Source organism: Monodon monoceros, unplaced genomic scaffold (assembly GCF_005190385.1).
Source record: "Monodon monoceros isolate NGI ecotype Baffin Bay Population unplaced genomic scaffold, NGI_Narwhal_1 Super_Scaffold_1, whole genome shotgun sequence".
NCBI lineage: Eukaryota > Metazoa > Chordata > Mammalia > Artiodactyla > Monodontidae > Monodon > Monodon monoceros.
This window is the reverse complement of record NW_021703765.1, coordinates 25,853,659-25,868,833: the sequence shown is the minus strand read 5'-3', so window position 1 is coordinate 25,868,833 and position 15,175 is coordinate 25,853,659. Positions and strand designations below refer to the sequence as shown.

The 15,175-nt window shown below is 41.9% G+C and overlaps 1 protein-coding gene across 1 annotated transcript in view; it reads right to left on the bottom strand.

Annotated features, from left to right (window-relative positions):
- LOXHD1 (lipoxygenase homology domains 1) overlaps positions 1 to 15,175 on the bottom strand; it is a 201,602-nt gene that overhangs the window by 134,661 nt on the left and 51,766 nt on the right. Inside the window, exons 7-10 of the mRNA XM_029227610.1 lie at positions 13,551 to 13,674; positions 10,914 to 11,164; positions 1,518 to 1,653; positions 830 to 990 (exon numbers count right to left, since the gene is read on the bottom strand). Of these exons, the coding sequence (XP_029083443.1) occupies positions 830 to 990; positions 1,518 to 1,653; positions 10,914 to 11,164; positions 13,551 to 13,674 (672 nt within the window). The remainder of the gene's footprint in view (positions 1 to 829; positions 991 to 1,517; positions 1,654 to 10,913; positions 11,165 to 13,550; positions 13,675 to 15,175) is intronic.

Sequence of the window (15,175 nt, the reverse complement as noted above, 5' to 3'; positions counted from 1 at the left end):
GGGAGAGACAGCCACGTAGAGCTAAGGTTCAATCTGGGCTGGTGAAACTGAACAAAAATAACTGACCCACAGTAGGATCCAGACTAAATAAAATCTTCCAAGCAATAAGCTTTCAATTACAAAATCCATATGGCAGCCCTGCAAATTAGCACAGGCCCAAGCCCCAGGACTCTGCTGGGCACTGAAACAGACAAAAAGATCAATACAGTGGTCATGCCCTTTCCCTAGGGGCTCCAAGTCTAGCCGGGAAGACAAATACATAAAGAGCAATGAACTGAAGGTATAATAGAAGCGCCAACGGGGTGCTCTGAGAAGAGAGCTGCAAATTACAAATTATTCTTACCTAAAGGTCAGACCAGCACTTCCGTTGACAAAACAAGCCTTGCTCTGCTTATATACATACCGAAAATTTAAAGCTGAATTTCTTTTTAAATGTTCCAAAATGTATACTTTCCTTTAAATTTGTTCCTCACTCTCTAATTCAGTCCACACTGGGCGGTTTGACACTAACTGTGCTCAGGGTCTCTGTTCCACAATGATTCCCCAAGTCACCGGGCTCCTGAATGTCCAAAGCCATTACATACTTGCTTCTTCTCCCATGCTTGGTTCTGGACTGTTTGATTCAGATGAAGGGCCAGATCTAAACTGCACCCCATCAGTACATTGCCCGTACATTAAATGTGGCATTCCTTGCAGGGGCCTAGGGTCTCTATTTTACCTTTTTGTCTTCAAACTTGATCCAAACCTGGCTTAGGAAACCAGAATCCCATGACAAATGCTTCTTACACCCCTTTCTCTTTCTTCCCTCCCACTCTGTCCCTCTTCCTACCCTAAATTTCTCAATTATTCCGGGTTTGAACCACTTGTTGTTGGGATTCAGGAGAATCTCATCTGTCCGCCCCTTCTGCCCGTAAATCTGGATGAAGATAGGAGAGTTGGTACCAGCTTTCTTCAAGTCGGTCGTCCAGACCCACAGGGACCATGGGAATTCTGCAGAGACAGGTCAAGTTGTACCATTAACTTCAAAAGTGAAGAGATTTTCAAGCTACCAGTGGGGAAGACAAGCAAATCAAAGGTGATCAGGACTGAAGTGCAGGTTGTATACAGGTGTGTCCTACCCTCAGAAACCCATTATAACAGACACTAAATTTGGGAAGCCAAGGATTCCTTGCTATTTGAGAGAGTGTGCCTTAATGTTCCTTTTAATGGTGAAAGTCTATTAGTATATTTTAAATAGGGGGAATAGTTGACTCCACCCACCCTATGGCCAGTACATTCAGAGTGCAGTGTGTGCAACCATTCAGTTTAACAATTAGCCCATCACAGCAGCTTAACGATTTGGGGCTGCTGGAGTATCAGCCTTGGTGCCATGTCTGTAATTCTATGTGGTCTGTACCTTGGAGAACTGAGGTCCCTGGGGGACCCTTTCCCTTCCTTTCCAGAGGAGAATTGAGAAGAAGGAGCACCCAGTGGTTTGACAATCCTGGCCTTTGCTGGCTCTGGGCCCCTCCACCTACTTTTCAGCCTCTTCTTCCTGAGAGACACCATCTCGTAGAGCTGCCTCTCGATCAGCCCATCTGTCTTCTTCTCATCCAGCCAGCTGCTGCAAGGGAAGGTCTGCTGGATGCCAGTGAAGGGGCACAAAATCACCACCTGGGGGAGCAGATCACATCTCCTACAGTAGGTCCCCTGGCTGGGACTTCTTTGTAATGTTCAACAGCCTCCTTAGCCCCACATTTAGGGTTGTCTGCATTACTACCCTCAAGGAATGTCACTTTTCTTCCCACTGCCTATCTCATTAAATCTTAGATCAAGAAATACCTCCTCTAAGAAATCTTCCCAAGTAGGTATCATCCATATTCCAATTTACCAACCCAAACCTCAAACATTTTTCTCTATACACATACCCTTTTTGAATACCATATTTCCTTATGCACATTGTAAAATCTCCATCTGAACCAAGTTAACTAGAATACTAAATTAATACCCTATATTTGTCTTGTGGAAAAAAGGTCAGTCACATAAAATGTAATTAATATCTATAATTTAATACAAAAACTAACTACCCTCTTCAGGACTTGATCCTTATTTAACCTTCTCTCCTACATCTTCTCCATCTCTACCCACATTCTGAACTTATGGGTTTAGAACATGGCATTCTAACCTTCTCTCCTACACCTTCTCCATCTCTACCCACATTCTGAACTTATGGGTTTAGAACATGGCATTCTGTCTAACCCAGACACACCTAGATGTTTTGAAGAGAAGCATCAGAATGCCAAAGACAGAGATCTTAAGAGCATCAAGAGAGAAAAGACAGATGATGGCAATTGGACTAACAGAAGCCAGAGGATATTGGGGGGTGGGGGCATTATAACTCAATCTAGAATTCTGTATCCTGAAATTTCTTTCAAGAATGAAAATGCAATAAAATAATTTTCAAATTAACAAAAACAGAGTTTACCACCAATAGACCTTACTTAACCAAAGGAACTTCTAAAGCATATTACTTCAGGAGGAAGAAGAAAATTGACACCAGAAAAGAGGTCTTAGATGCAAGAAGAATTGTCAAGCAAACACACTGGCAAACAGGTAGGTAAATCTGGACAAATATGACTCTACAAAACAACAGCATATAATATGTGAATTTAAAACTAATTCAAAGGAGAGCTAAAATACTCTACTTTCAAAATTGGCATGCAACCTAGATGCAGGATTATTACCATTAGAAATTTCTAAGGTTCTTGATTTGTCTAAGAGGGAATTAGGGATGGTGGTTAAATTTAGGTCTTGTCACAGTAAGTATGTATGCTAAAATTTCAATAGTAACCACTAAAAAAACCAGAGAGTGTATAATTTCCAAATCACTATCAAGAAAATAAAACCCACAACCAATCAGTTAATCAAAAAAAAGAAAAAGAAAAAAGAAAGACATAGTAAAAGCAGGACAAACAGACATGTTAATAGTTATAAAAAACATAAATGACTAAATTTATCAGTTAAAAGCTAGATAGTATCAGATAGGATTGTGATAAAGATTCAATTAACCAGAAGGTTATACTAATTCTACACCTCACAATGTAGCCTAAAACTATATAAAGCAAAAATTGTTAGTTCTACAGTAAGAAATTTAAATATCTACCACCGACATTGGAAATTTCAACATATCTTTCTTCGTAATTAATAGATCAAACAGACAAAATGCTATTAAGGAGATAGAAGGTTCAAAAACAAAAGTAACAAACTGAATTTAATAAATAAAGTCAAAATCTTAAATTCAACTCTTGGAACATATACATAAATTGAAGTGCATTGTAAAGTAAATGTCAAAAAATTTTTAAATGGCATCCACCATTGAGAGGACCTTCAAGATGGCAGAGGAGTAAGACATGGAGATCACCTTCCTCCCCACAAATACATCAAAAATACATCTAAATGTGCAACAACTCCTAAAGAACACCTACTGAACGCTGGCAGAAGACCTCAGACTTCCCCAAAGACAAGAAACTCCCCACGTAGCTGGGTAGGGAAAAAGAAAAAACAGAGACAAAAAAATAGGGAGGGGACCTACACCTCTGGGAGGGAGCTGTGAAGGAGGAAAAGTTTCCACACACTAGGAAGCCCCTTCACTGGTGGAAATGGGAGTGGGCTTGGGGGAAGCTTTGGAGCCATGGAGGAGAGCACAGCAATAGGGCTGCAGAGGGCAAAGCGGAGAGATTCCCGCAAAGAGTATTGGGGCCAACCAGCACTCACCAGCCTGAGAGGTTTGTCTGCTTACCCTCCAGGACAGGTGGGGGTTGGGAGCTGAGGCTCGGGCTTCGGAGGTCAGATCCCAGGGAGAGGACAGGGGTTGGCTGCGTGAACACAGCCAAAAGGGGGCTAGTGCACCACAGCTAACCAGGAGGGAGTCCAGGAAAAAGTCTGGAACTTCCTAAGAGTCAAGAGACTGTTGTTTCGGGGTGCACGAGGAGAGGAGATTCAGAGCACTGCCTAAAAGAGCTTCAGAGACAGGTGTGAGCCACGGCTATCAGCGCGGACACCAGAGACAGGCATAAAATGCTAAGGCTGCTGCTGCAGCCACCAAGAATCCTGTGTGCAAGCACGGGTCACTATCCACACCTCCCCTCCCGGGAGCCTGTGCAGCCCGCCACTGCCAGGGTCCCATGATCCAGGGACAACTTCCCCAGGAGAACACATGGCACACCTCAGGCTGTTGCAATGTCACACTGGCCTCTGCCGCCGCAGGCTCGTGCCGCATTCTGGACCCCTCTCTCCCCCGGCCTGGGTGAGCCAGAGCCCCCTAATCAGCCCTCCTTTAACCCCCTCCTGTGTGGGTGAAGAACAGATGCCAGAGTGTGACCTACATGCAGAGGCAGGGCCAAATCCAAAGCTGAAACCCAGGAGTTGTGCGGACAAAGAAGAGAAAGGGAAATTTCTCCGTGCAGCCTCAGGAACAGATGAAATCTTCACAATCAACTTGATGTACCCTGCACCTGTGGAATACCTGATTAGACAATGAGTCATCCCCAAATTGCGGTGGTGGACTTTGGGAGCAACTGTAGACTTCGGGTTTGCTGTATGCGACTGACTAGTTTCTGATTTTTATGTTTAACTTAGTATGGTTTTTGGCGCTTGTTATCACTGGTGGATTTGTTTATTAGTTTGGTTGCTCTCTTCTTTTTTTAAAAAAATTACTTTAAAAATATGTTTATTTTAATTATTTTTTATTTTAAAAACTTTATTTTATTTTATTTTTCTTTCCTTCTTTTTTTTCTCCCTTTTCTTCTGAGCTGTGTGGCTGACAGGGTTTTGGTGCTCTGGCTGGGTGTCAGGCCTGTGCTGCTGAGGTGGGAGAGCCGAGTTCAGGAAATTGGACCATCAGAGACCTCCTGGCCCCACGTAATATCAATTGGCGAGAGTTCACCCAGAGATCTCCATCCCAACGTGAAGACCCAGCTCCACTCAATGACCAGCAAGCTCCAGTGCTGGACACCCCATGCCAAACAACTAGAAAGACAGGAACACAACCCCACCCATTAGCAGAGAGGCTGCCTAAAATCATAATAAGTTCACAGACATCCCAAAACACACCACTGGACATGGTCCTGCCCACCAGAAAGACAAGATCCAGCTTCATCCACCAGAACACAGGCAACCAGTCCCCTCCACAAGGAAGCCTACACAACCCACTGAACCAACCTTACCCACTGGGGGCATACACAAAAAACAACGGGAATTACGAACTTGCAGGCTGCAAAAAGGAGACCCCAAACACAATAAGTTAAGCAAAATGAAAAGACAGAGAAATACCCAGCAGATGAAGGAGCAAGGTAAAAACCCACCAGGCCAAACAAATGAAGAAGAAATAGGCAGTCTACCCGAAAAAGAATTCAGAGTAATGATAGTAAAGATGATCTAAAATCTTGGAAATAGAATGGAGAAAATACAAGAAACATTTAACAAGGACCTAGAAGAACTAAAGAGCAAACAAACAGAGAGGAACAACACAATAAATGAAATTAAAAATTCTCTAGAAGGAATCAATAGCAGAATAACTGAGGCAGAAGAACGTATATGTGACCTAGAAGATAAAATAGTGGAAATAACTCCCACAGAGCAGAATAAAGAAAAAAGAATGAAAAGAATTGAGGACAGTCTCAGAGACTTCTGGGACAACATTAAATGCCCCAACATTTGAATTATAGGGATCCTAGAAGAAGAGAAAAAGAGAGGGACTGATAAAGTATTTGAAGAGATTATAGTTGAAAACTTCCCTAATATGGGAAAGGAAATAGTCAATCAAGTCCAGGAAGTGCAGAGAGTCCCATACAGGATAAATCCAAGGAGAAACACACCAAGACACATATTAATCAAACTATCAAAAATTAAATACAAAGAAAAAATATTAAAAGCAGCAAGGGAAAAACAACCAATAACATACAAGGGAATCCCCATAAGGTTAACAGCTGATCTTTCAGCAGAAACTCTACAAGCCAGAAGTGAGTGGCAGGACATACTTAAAGTGATGAAAGGGAAAAACTTACAACCAAGATTACTCTACCCAGCAAGGATCTCATACAGATTCAACAGAGAAATTTAAACTTTTACAGACAAGAAAAAGCTAAGAGAATTCAGCACCACCAAACCAGGTTTACAATAAATGCTAAAGGAACTTCTCTAGGCAGGAAACACAAGAGAAGGAAAAAACCCACAATAACAAACCCAAAACAATTAAGAAAATGGTAATGGGAACATACATATTGATAATTACCTTAAATGTAAATGGATTAAATGCTCCAACCAAAAGACATAGACTGGCTGAATGGATACAAAAACAGGACCTGTATATATGCTGTCTACAAGAGACCCATTTCAGACATAGGGACACATACAGACTGCAAGTGAGGGGATGGAAAAACGTATTCCATGCAAATGGAAATCAAAAGAAAACTGGAGTAGTAATTCTCATATCAGACAAAATAGACTTTAAAATAAAGACTATTACAAGAGACAAAGAAGGACACTACATAATGATCAAGGGATCAATCCAAGAAGAAGATATAGGAATTGTAAATATTTATGCACCCAACGTAGGAGTACCTCAATACAAAAGGAAAATGCTAACAGCCATAAAAGGGGAAATTGACAGTGACATAATCATAGTAGGAGACTTTAATAACACTCCACTTTCACCAATGGACAGATCATCTAAAATGAAAATAAATAAGGAAACACAAGCATTAAATGACACATTAAACAAGATGGACCTAACTGATATTTTTAGGACATTCCATCCAAAAACAACAGAATACACTTTCTTCTCAAGTGTGCATGGAACATTCTCCAGGATAGATCACACCTTGGGTCACGAATCAAGCCTTGGTAAATTTAAGAAAATTGAAATCATATCAAGTATCTTTTCCAACAACAATGAGACTAGATATCAATTACATGAATAAAACTGTAAAATATACAAACACTGGGATGCTAAACAATATGCTACTAAATAACCAAGAGATCACTGAAGAAATCAAACAGGAAATCAAAAATTACCTAGAAACAAATGACAATGAAAACACAATGACCCAAAATGTATGGGTTGCAGCAAAAGCAGTTCTAAGAGGGAAGTTTATAGCAATACAATCCTACCTCAAGAAACAAGCAACATCTCAAATAAACAACCTAACTGACACCTAAAGCAATTAGAGAAAGAAGAACAAAAACCCCCCAAATTTAGCAGGACAGAAATCATAAAGATCAGATCAGAAATAAAGGAAAAAGAAATGAATGAAACAATAGCAAAGATCAATAAAACTAAAAGTTGGTTCTTTGAGAAGATAAACAAAATTGATAACCCATTAGCCACACTCATCAAGAAAAAAAGGGAGAAGGCTCAAATCAATAGAATTAGAAATGAAAGAGGAGAAGTAACAACTGACACTGCAGAAATACAAAGGATCATGAGAGATTACTACAAGCAACTATATGCCAATAAAATAGACAACCTGAAAGAAATGGACAAATTCTTAGAAAGGCACAACCTTCTGAGACTGAACCAGGAAGAAACAGAAAATATAAACAGACCAATCACAAGCACTGAAATTGAAACTGTGATTAAAAATCTTCCAACAAACAAAAGCGCAGGACCAGATGGCTTCACAGGCGAACTCTATCAAACATTTAGAGAAGAGCTAACACCTATCCTTCTCAAACTCTTCCAAAATATAGCAGAGGAAGGAACACTCCCAAACTCATTCTACAAGGCCACCATCACCATGATACCAAAACAAGACAAAGATATCACAAAAAAAGAAAACTACAGGTCAATATCACTGATGAATATAGATGCAAAAATCCTCAACAAAATACTATCAAATAGAATCCAACTGCACATTAAAAGGATCATACACCATGATCAAGTGGGATTTATCCCAGGAATTGAAGGATTATTCAATATATGCAAATTAATAAATGTGATACACCGTATTAACAAATTGAAGGATGAAAACCATATGATCATCTCAATAGATGCAGAAAAAGTTTTCGACAAGATTCAACACCATTTATGATAAAAACTCTCCAGAAAGTGGGCATAGAGGGAACCTACCTCAACGTAATAAAGGCCATATACGACAAGCCCACAGCAAACATCATTCTCAATAGTGAAAAGCTGAAAGCATTTCCTCTAGGATCAGGAGCAAGACAAGGATGTCCACTCTCACCACTATTATTCAACATAGTTTTGGAAGCCCTAGCCATGGCAGTCAGAGAAGAAAAAGAAATAAAAGAATACAAATTGGAAAAGAAGAAGTAAAACTGTCACTGTTTGCAGATGACGTGATACTATACATAGAGAATCCAAAAGATGCTACCAGAAAACTACTAGAGCTAATCAATGAATTTGGTTAAGTAGCAGAATACAAAGTTAATGCACAGAAATCTCTTGCATTCCTGTACATTAATGATGGAAAATCTGAAAGATAAATTATGGAAACACTCCCATTTACCACTGCAACAAAAAGAATAAAATACCTAGGAATAAACCTACCTAGGGAAACAAAAACCTGTATGCAGAAAACTATAAGACACTGATGAAAGAAATTAAAGATGATACCAACAGATGGAGAGATATACCATGTTCTTGGATTGGAAGAATCAGTATTGTGAAAATGACTATACTACCCAAAGCAATCTACAGATTCAATGTAATCCCTATCAAATTACCAATGGCATTTTCTATGGAGCTAGAACAAATCATCTTCAAATTTGTATGGGGACACAAAAGACCCCAAATAGCCAAAGCAGTCTTGAGGGAAAAAAGTGGAACTGGAGGAATCAGACTCCCTGACTTCAGACTATACTACAAAGCTACAGTAATCAAAACAATGTGGTATTGGCACAAAAGCAGAAACATAGATCAATGGAACAAGATAGAAAGCCCGGAGATAAACCCACACACCTATGGTCAACTAATCTATGAGAAAGGAGGCAAAGATATACAATGGAGAAAAGACAGTATCTTCAATAAGTGGTGCTGGGAAAACTGGACAGCTACATATAAAAGAATGAAATTAGAACACTCCCTAACACCATACACAAAAATAAACTCAAAATGGATTCAAGACCTAAATGTAAGGCTGGACACTATAAAACTCTTAGAGGAAAACATAGGAAAAACACTCTTTGACATAAATCACAGCAAGATCTTTTTTGATCCACCTCCTAGAGTAATGGAAATAAAAAAAATAAACAAATGGGACCTAATGAAAGTTCAAAGCTTTTGCACAGCAAAGGAAACCATAAACAAGACGAAAAGACAACCCTCAGAATGGGAGAAAATATTTGCAAATGAATCAACAGACAAAGGATTAATCCTCAAAATATATAAACAGCTCATGCAGCTCAATATTAAAGAAACAAACAATCCAATTCAAAAATGGGCAGAAGACCTAAACAGACATTTCTCCAAAGAAGACATACAGATGGCCAAGAAGCACATGAAAATCTGCTCAACATCACTAATTATTAGAGAAATGCAAATCAAAACTACAATGAGGTATCACCCCACACCAGTTAGAATGGGCATCATCAGAAAATCTACAAACAACAAATGCTGGAGAGAGTGTGGAGAAAAGGGTACCCTCTTGCACTGTTGGTGGGAATGTAAATTGATACAGCCATTATGGAGAACAGTATGGACGTTCCTTAAAAAGCTAAAAATAGAACTACCATATGATCCAGCAATCCCACTACTGGGCATATACCCCAAGAAAACCATAATTCAAAAAGATGCATGCACCCCAATTTTCGTTGCAGCACTATTTACAATAGCCAGGTCATGGAAGCAACCTAAATGCCCATCGACAGATGAATGGATAAAGAAGATGCGGTACATATATACAATGGAATATTACTCAGCCATTAAAAGGAAGAATATTGAGTAATTTGTTGAGACATGGATGGATCTAGAGACTGTCATACAGAGTGAAGTAAGTCAGAAAGAGAAAAACAAATATTTATTAACGCATGTATGTGGAACCTAGAAAAGTGGTACAGATGAACCGGTTTGCAGGGCAGGAGTTGAGACCCAGATGTAGAGAACAAACGTATGGACACCAAGGGAGGAAAACTGTGGTGGAGTGGGGATGGTGGTGTGCTGAATTGGGCGATTGGGATTGACATGTATACACTGATGTGTATAAAATTGATGACTAATAAGAACCTGCAGTATAAAAAACAAACAAAAGCAACTCATACTAAACTTTCTTTGGGTTATTTGTATGGAAATATGTTAATATAAATGTTTCAGACGTTACATGAAATTTCTAAAAATCTTATATGTTCTGGTGTAATGTTATAAGTCATAATTCTAGTTATTACTTTAAAATGTATATCTCAGAAATAACGAAATTTCCTTGTCAATTGCATTATCATGAGCTTTCATCAAATCTTTAACCGTGGTCATTTTTAAGCCTTTCGTCATTTACAGACAGTTCTGTGTGTACTCTGATGCTTTTGCAAAACTGTTCCTGTAAAAGGGTTTCATCTTCAAGGAATTCATGGAAAAGACTCTGACAAGCACAGGTTTCTGGTAACTGACTCTACTGCTGAACTGAATGAAGAAGCATTTTCAGAACTCTAATGGGAAACTGATGAACTCATAAAAGTGCCAACAAAAGATCACGATGAAAAAAATTAATTACGTGGGACTGAGTGAACTGATGAGGATGATTATAATTTTTGTGACTTTCTGTTTGAATAATAAAAAAAAAAAAAGGCCCCGTGAGAGGGATTTCTCATGTACTTTGTAACTGGTGCAAAGGAGGTAGGAAGTAGGATGCAGATTAGAGTTTGTATTTGCAAGTTAAAGAGAAGGGTTGAATCAGGACAGGGTCCTCCCCAGCCTCCCTTACCTTCTCACAGTACCAGCCTCTATTGGCTCCCACATTGCCATGTCCGATGGAGACCCGGCTCAATGGGCTGAGGAGGACAGCCAGCTCGATGTTGAAGATGTCTCTGCGGCCACGGTCAAACACACCGCCCTCCAGGAAGATTTTCCCACTGTTCTTATTCCCTCTGGCCCCGAACATGACCAGGTAGATTTTGGATTTGGTCCCAGCACCCCGGACATCCCCAGTGAAGACGGTGACAATATATGAGATGGCTGGTATGGAAACAACAGGGGGAAGGAGAGGGTTCAGTGCAAGCTGACAACAATATCCTACCCACCTTCTCTGCCACCTGACCACACCTCCCTAGACCCTCCCTCTGCTGTACATCCCCATCTCCCTAAGTCCTCCTCCCCCAGACGACATCCAGTGCCCCTTTCCACTTCCCTTTATCTTTTTTGGAGTTGGTGTGTCAGTGCGCCTGAGTTTAGGAACAAACTGCAGGTTACAGGAAGCTGCCAGCCCCCATTACAGGAAACTAACAAAGAGAAGGAAGAGCTTGGGTTGGTTAAGAATAGTACTTATTATTAATGCTAATTACCACGTGCATATTATTAATAGCTGCCAGATGAATTCTATTGTGTCTCATTTCATTAGAATCATCACCTCGATTAAGAGAGATTTGTATTCAGGACTATCTGATTCATGGAGCTTGCTCTTTTGCACATAACTTAAAAACATAACTCTTAATAGAGGGCACTAATGTCCTCCTTTACCACCTGAGGGGGTGGGATGCGGAAGATTGAGGGAGGGAGAGGACATTGTGGGTTGGGCCATTTGGGGTTTTGGTCAGTCAGAAGGCAATGTGAGGACATGGAGTTCTGGGGAAGAGCCAGCAAGAGGAGATTAAACTCTGAGATGAGACAGACTAAAGGAAAACACCAAAGACAAACATTTGAACAGGAAACTATAGGAAATTCTGCTAAGGTGTGGTCTGCCTTTTTTCACACTGTCCCAGAGTCTAAGGCAAGTGGTACTTTAAGCCTTGTTAGTCCCCCACCTCCCTTTCATCCTACCCCCATCCCCTGGTCTCAGAGAAACAAACTGTCTTTGGGAGATAGCACATGCAACTACATGGACGCATTATTCATTCATACATTCACACCTTCCCTTGCTCAACAAACATTTACTGAGTGCTTACTCTATGACAGGCCTTGGGAGACTATGAAGACAAAAAGGAATAGCCACTGCCCTCAAAGAGTGGGTGTCCAGCTTTACTTCACAACACATGGACAGATGGCGTTCTCACCCTAGACATACTGTCATGGCCTAGGTTGTCGGCAATTCCAGCCTCTCACTGTCATTCCCCCTCGTCTACCACTGGAAGCAAGTAATAGTAACACAGTTAAAGGGGGCATATTAAATCTGCTCTAGTGGATGTTTTAAGTAAATAATTTTCAAACTATAAAATACAAAGTCGTGACACACCCGACAACGTGGCACCCCTCACCCAGGCCAAGGCGCCATAATGCCATGGTTGAAAAGCACTGGAGCAGAGGAGCATTGGTTTCCTAAACAATAGCAGTCACGTTCTTCCCAAAATGTCTGGAGCAAGAGAAGGGAGAGATGGCCCTGTCTAGAGGGGGTAGGGGAAGTTTCAGAGGAAGTGACTGGACGCAGGAATTTGAGAAGCAGAAAGAAGAGAAATGGCGTCACAGGCTGAGGAGAAAGCATATTCCGAAGAGAAAGGAAGAGAAAGAGTAAGGCCAGCAGCTAAGGGGAGGGGAGAGGGAAGGCATGTGGGTGAGGTGGGGGGAACAGGGAGAGGGGGTAGGTGTGGGAAAGAGTGAAAGGTGTGCAGATCGGGGGAGGGAGAGGGAGTGTGTGTGTGGAAGCGGTAGTAGAAGATGTTGAAAGATGCTGCTGAAATGGTCAATTGGAGCCCAATCGTGGAGCAATTTTATCTTATACCCCAGAACTTGGACTCATTCTCTCTGCAGTGGGAGCCATGGGAGGGTCTGTCCCAGAGCATGTTCTCAGCTGTACGCGTTCACCAACATTGATATTCTGGAACATCTATGAACTTCCATGCTGGGAGCTTCAAGTTTTCCATGGAAGTCACACAGGGTAGAGATTTAGGAGGCAGACCAAATCCTGGATTTGTCACTTATCAGCTGTGTGACCTGGAACAGGTCTCCTAACTTGTGACTCAATATCCTCTACTGTGAAATGGGAACAGTAACCGTTCCCATACTCTAGGGTTGTTGTGAGTATTAGAGGAATGACATGAGTCAGGTGCCTAGAGAGAGTCTGCCATATAGGAAGCGCTCAATAGTAGGAGGAGGTAAGGGTCAGTCAACATCCTCATAAATATCCACGTGTGTCGGGAGTTCACACCCTGGCTCCATCCTGTGCATAACTTCTCTTGCCCTGGGAAGTCAGTGTCTGCTCAGGGGCGCCTTCTCATCACCTCTGGTATCAGCAGAGCCCCAGACTCCAGCCCGGGGGGACAGAACACTTTCAGGGGCAGGAGGAATGTGGTCTAAAGACATGGCTGCTTCCCACTGGACTGCAGGCCTCCAGACCCACAGATGAGAACATTGGCCCTCAGGCAGAAAGTGAAATATTAGCCAATTGGGCCTCCCCTTTCTTCTGTTCTACCTGTGGCCTCCGCTCCGCCCACTAAGATATCCCTCTGAATTTTGCCATCGTCTTCGTCCAAGGCCAGCCAGCGGTTAAGAGGGAAATCATATTTTCTTTTATTCCCAATATCTTCAATGACAATCTGGGAAGGAGAAGAGAGGGAAGGAAGGTTAAGTGTCATTGAGGTCACACCTGGTGACCGAATCCATTCCTCCATCACTTGAGTGAACTCCAAGTATACTTTCTCATCTTCCTCGTGGCCCAAGGAAAGCTTATCACAAGGACACACCTGTTGTCGGGAAAACCTTGCAAAGCACTGAGAGTCGAACAGGGATGACTGACAATTAACTCCTTGAATTACTGAGTCTTGTTCCCTTCTCTGCTAAGGATCATTAAAAAAATGCTATGCAAGAAACTTAGCAGGATGGACCCTGTGAGACTGAGGTGCTAGAACTGGAAGCCTGGATTTACAGACAGCATCAAGACCACCGCCTTCCTCACCTGCTGAAGGCTGGGATTCTGACCTTCTTGCTGAGAAGCAGAGTCCACATAAAGGGAACTACAAGCCCTGAACCTGGCACACAGAATCCCAGTATCTGGTGACCAGGTTGGAAAAGGTCAGCCACTGACAGTGAAGTTAGGAGAACTGAGCATCCATGAAGCCCCCACGGGGACTCACATGTGAGCTATGTTGGCGAGGCTGAGATAAATGTGTTTTCTAGAGCTCACCAAGGAGCTGAGGGGCCCTCCTAAAATGTCCCAGGAACATCCAACTGAAAACTCACTCTAAGATAAATGTGATCGTCAATAACCAGATGAAGTCCTCCAGTCATAATGGGAAGGCAGATGCATCTGGTGACATACAGGGTGAGTTGGAAAGTAAAAATATCTGCCCAGGTACTCCCAGGACTGCCTGACAGAGTGGGGCTCCGATTTTCAGTGAAAGACTCACTTCCTAAGATCAAACTGTCTGTAGTGTGGAAACAGGGCATGTCTTGGTCTGCCTAAAGGCATCTCACCTTGTTCTAATGCAATGTTCATCAAGGAATCTTCTGGGCTGAGAGCTGAACTCCTGAGTATACCACCCACCAGAGAGGGGTCAGTGGCCTGAGCTAGTGGCCAGGACCAGCCATCCCACCAGGGTTCTCTCTCCAGATACATCAGCATTTAAGCTCTGGTTTATAAATCAGTCCCTTGTAACTTTGGTTGGTGTGAGTCAGCCTTCAGAGCTTGCTGATTTTTATTGCGTGTCTGTACTTTCAGAGCTGAGTGCCTGGAGACCTCTGTGGCCTGTCCAGAAGGGGTTCTGCCTTGAAATGAAGTCCAGTCTCTCCCAATTCATGTATCTGCACATTTCTCTATGTCTTTCCTCTCCCAGGGTTGAGGCTGTGGGGAGATTGGGGAGCCAAGGATCTGGGCTATACCTTCTGACCCCCTTTACGCTGACCCTCACAGGGTTGGAAAAGCAAGGTGAAGAAAGAAAAGACTTAGTTTATCAGATAAGCTGTCAAGTCTACTAATTGACAGATATACAGATTCACCATTTCTGTCTTTAAATGTTCACAGACTGGTCTGCCAGCCATAATTCCAAGAGCAAATGACAAACCACCCTCACAGTTCACAAAGATGTCATCAATAAAGGG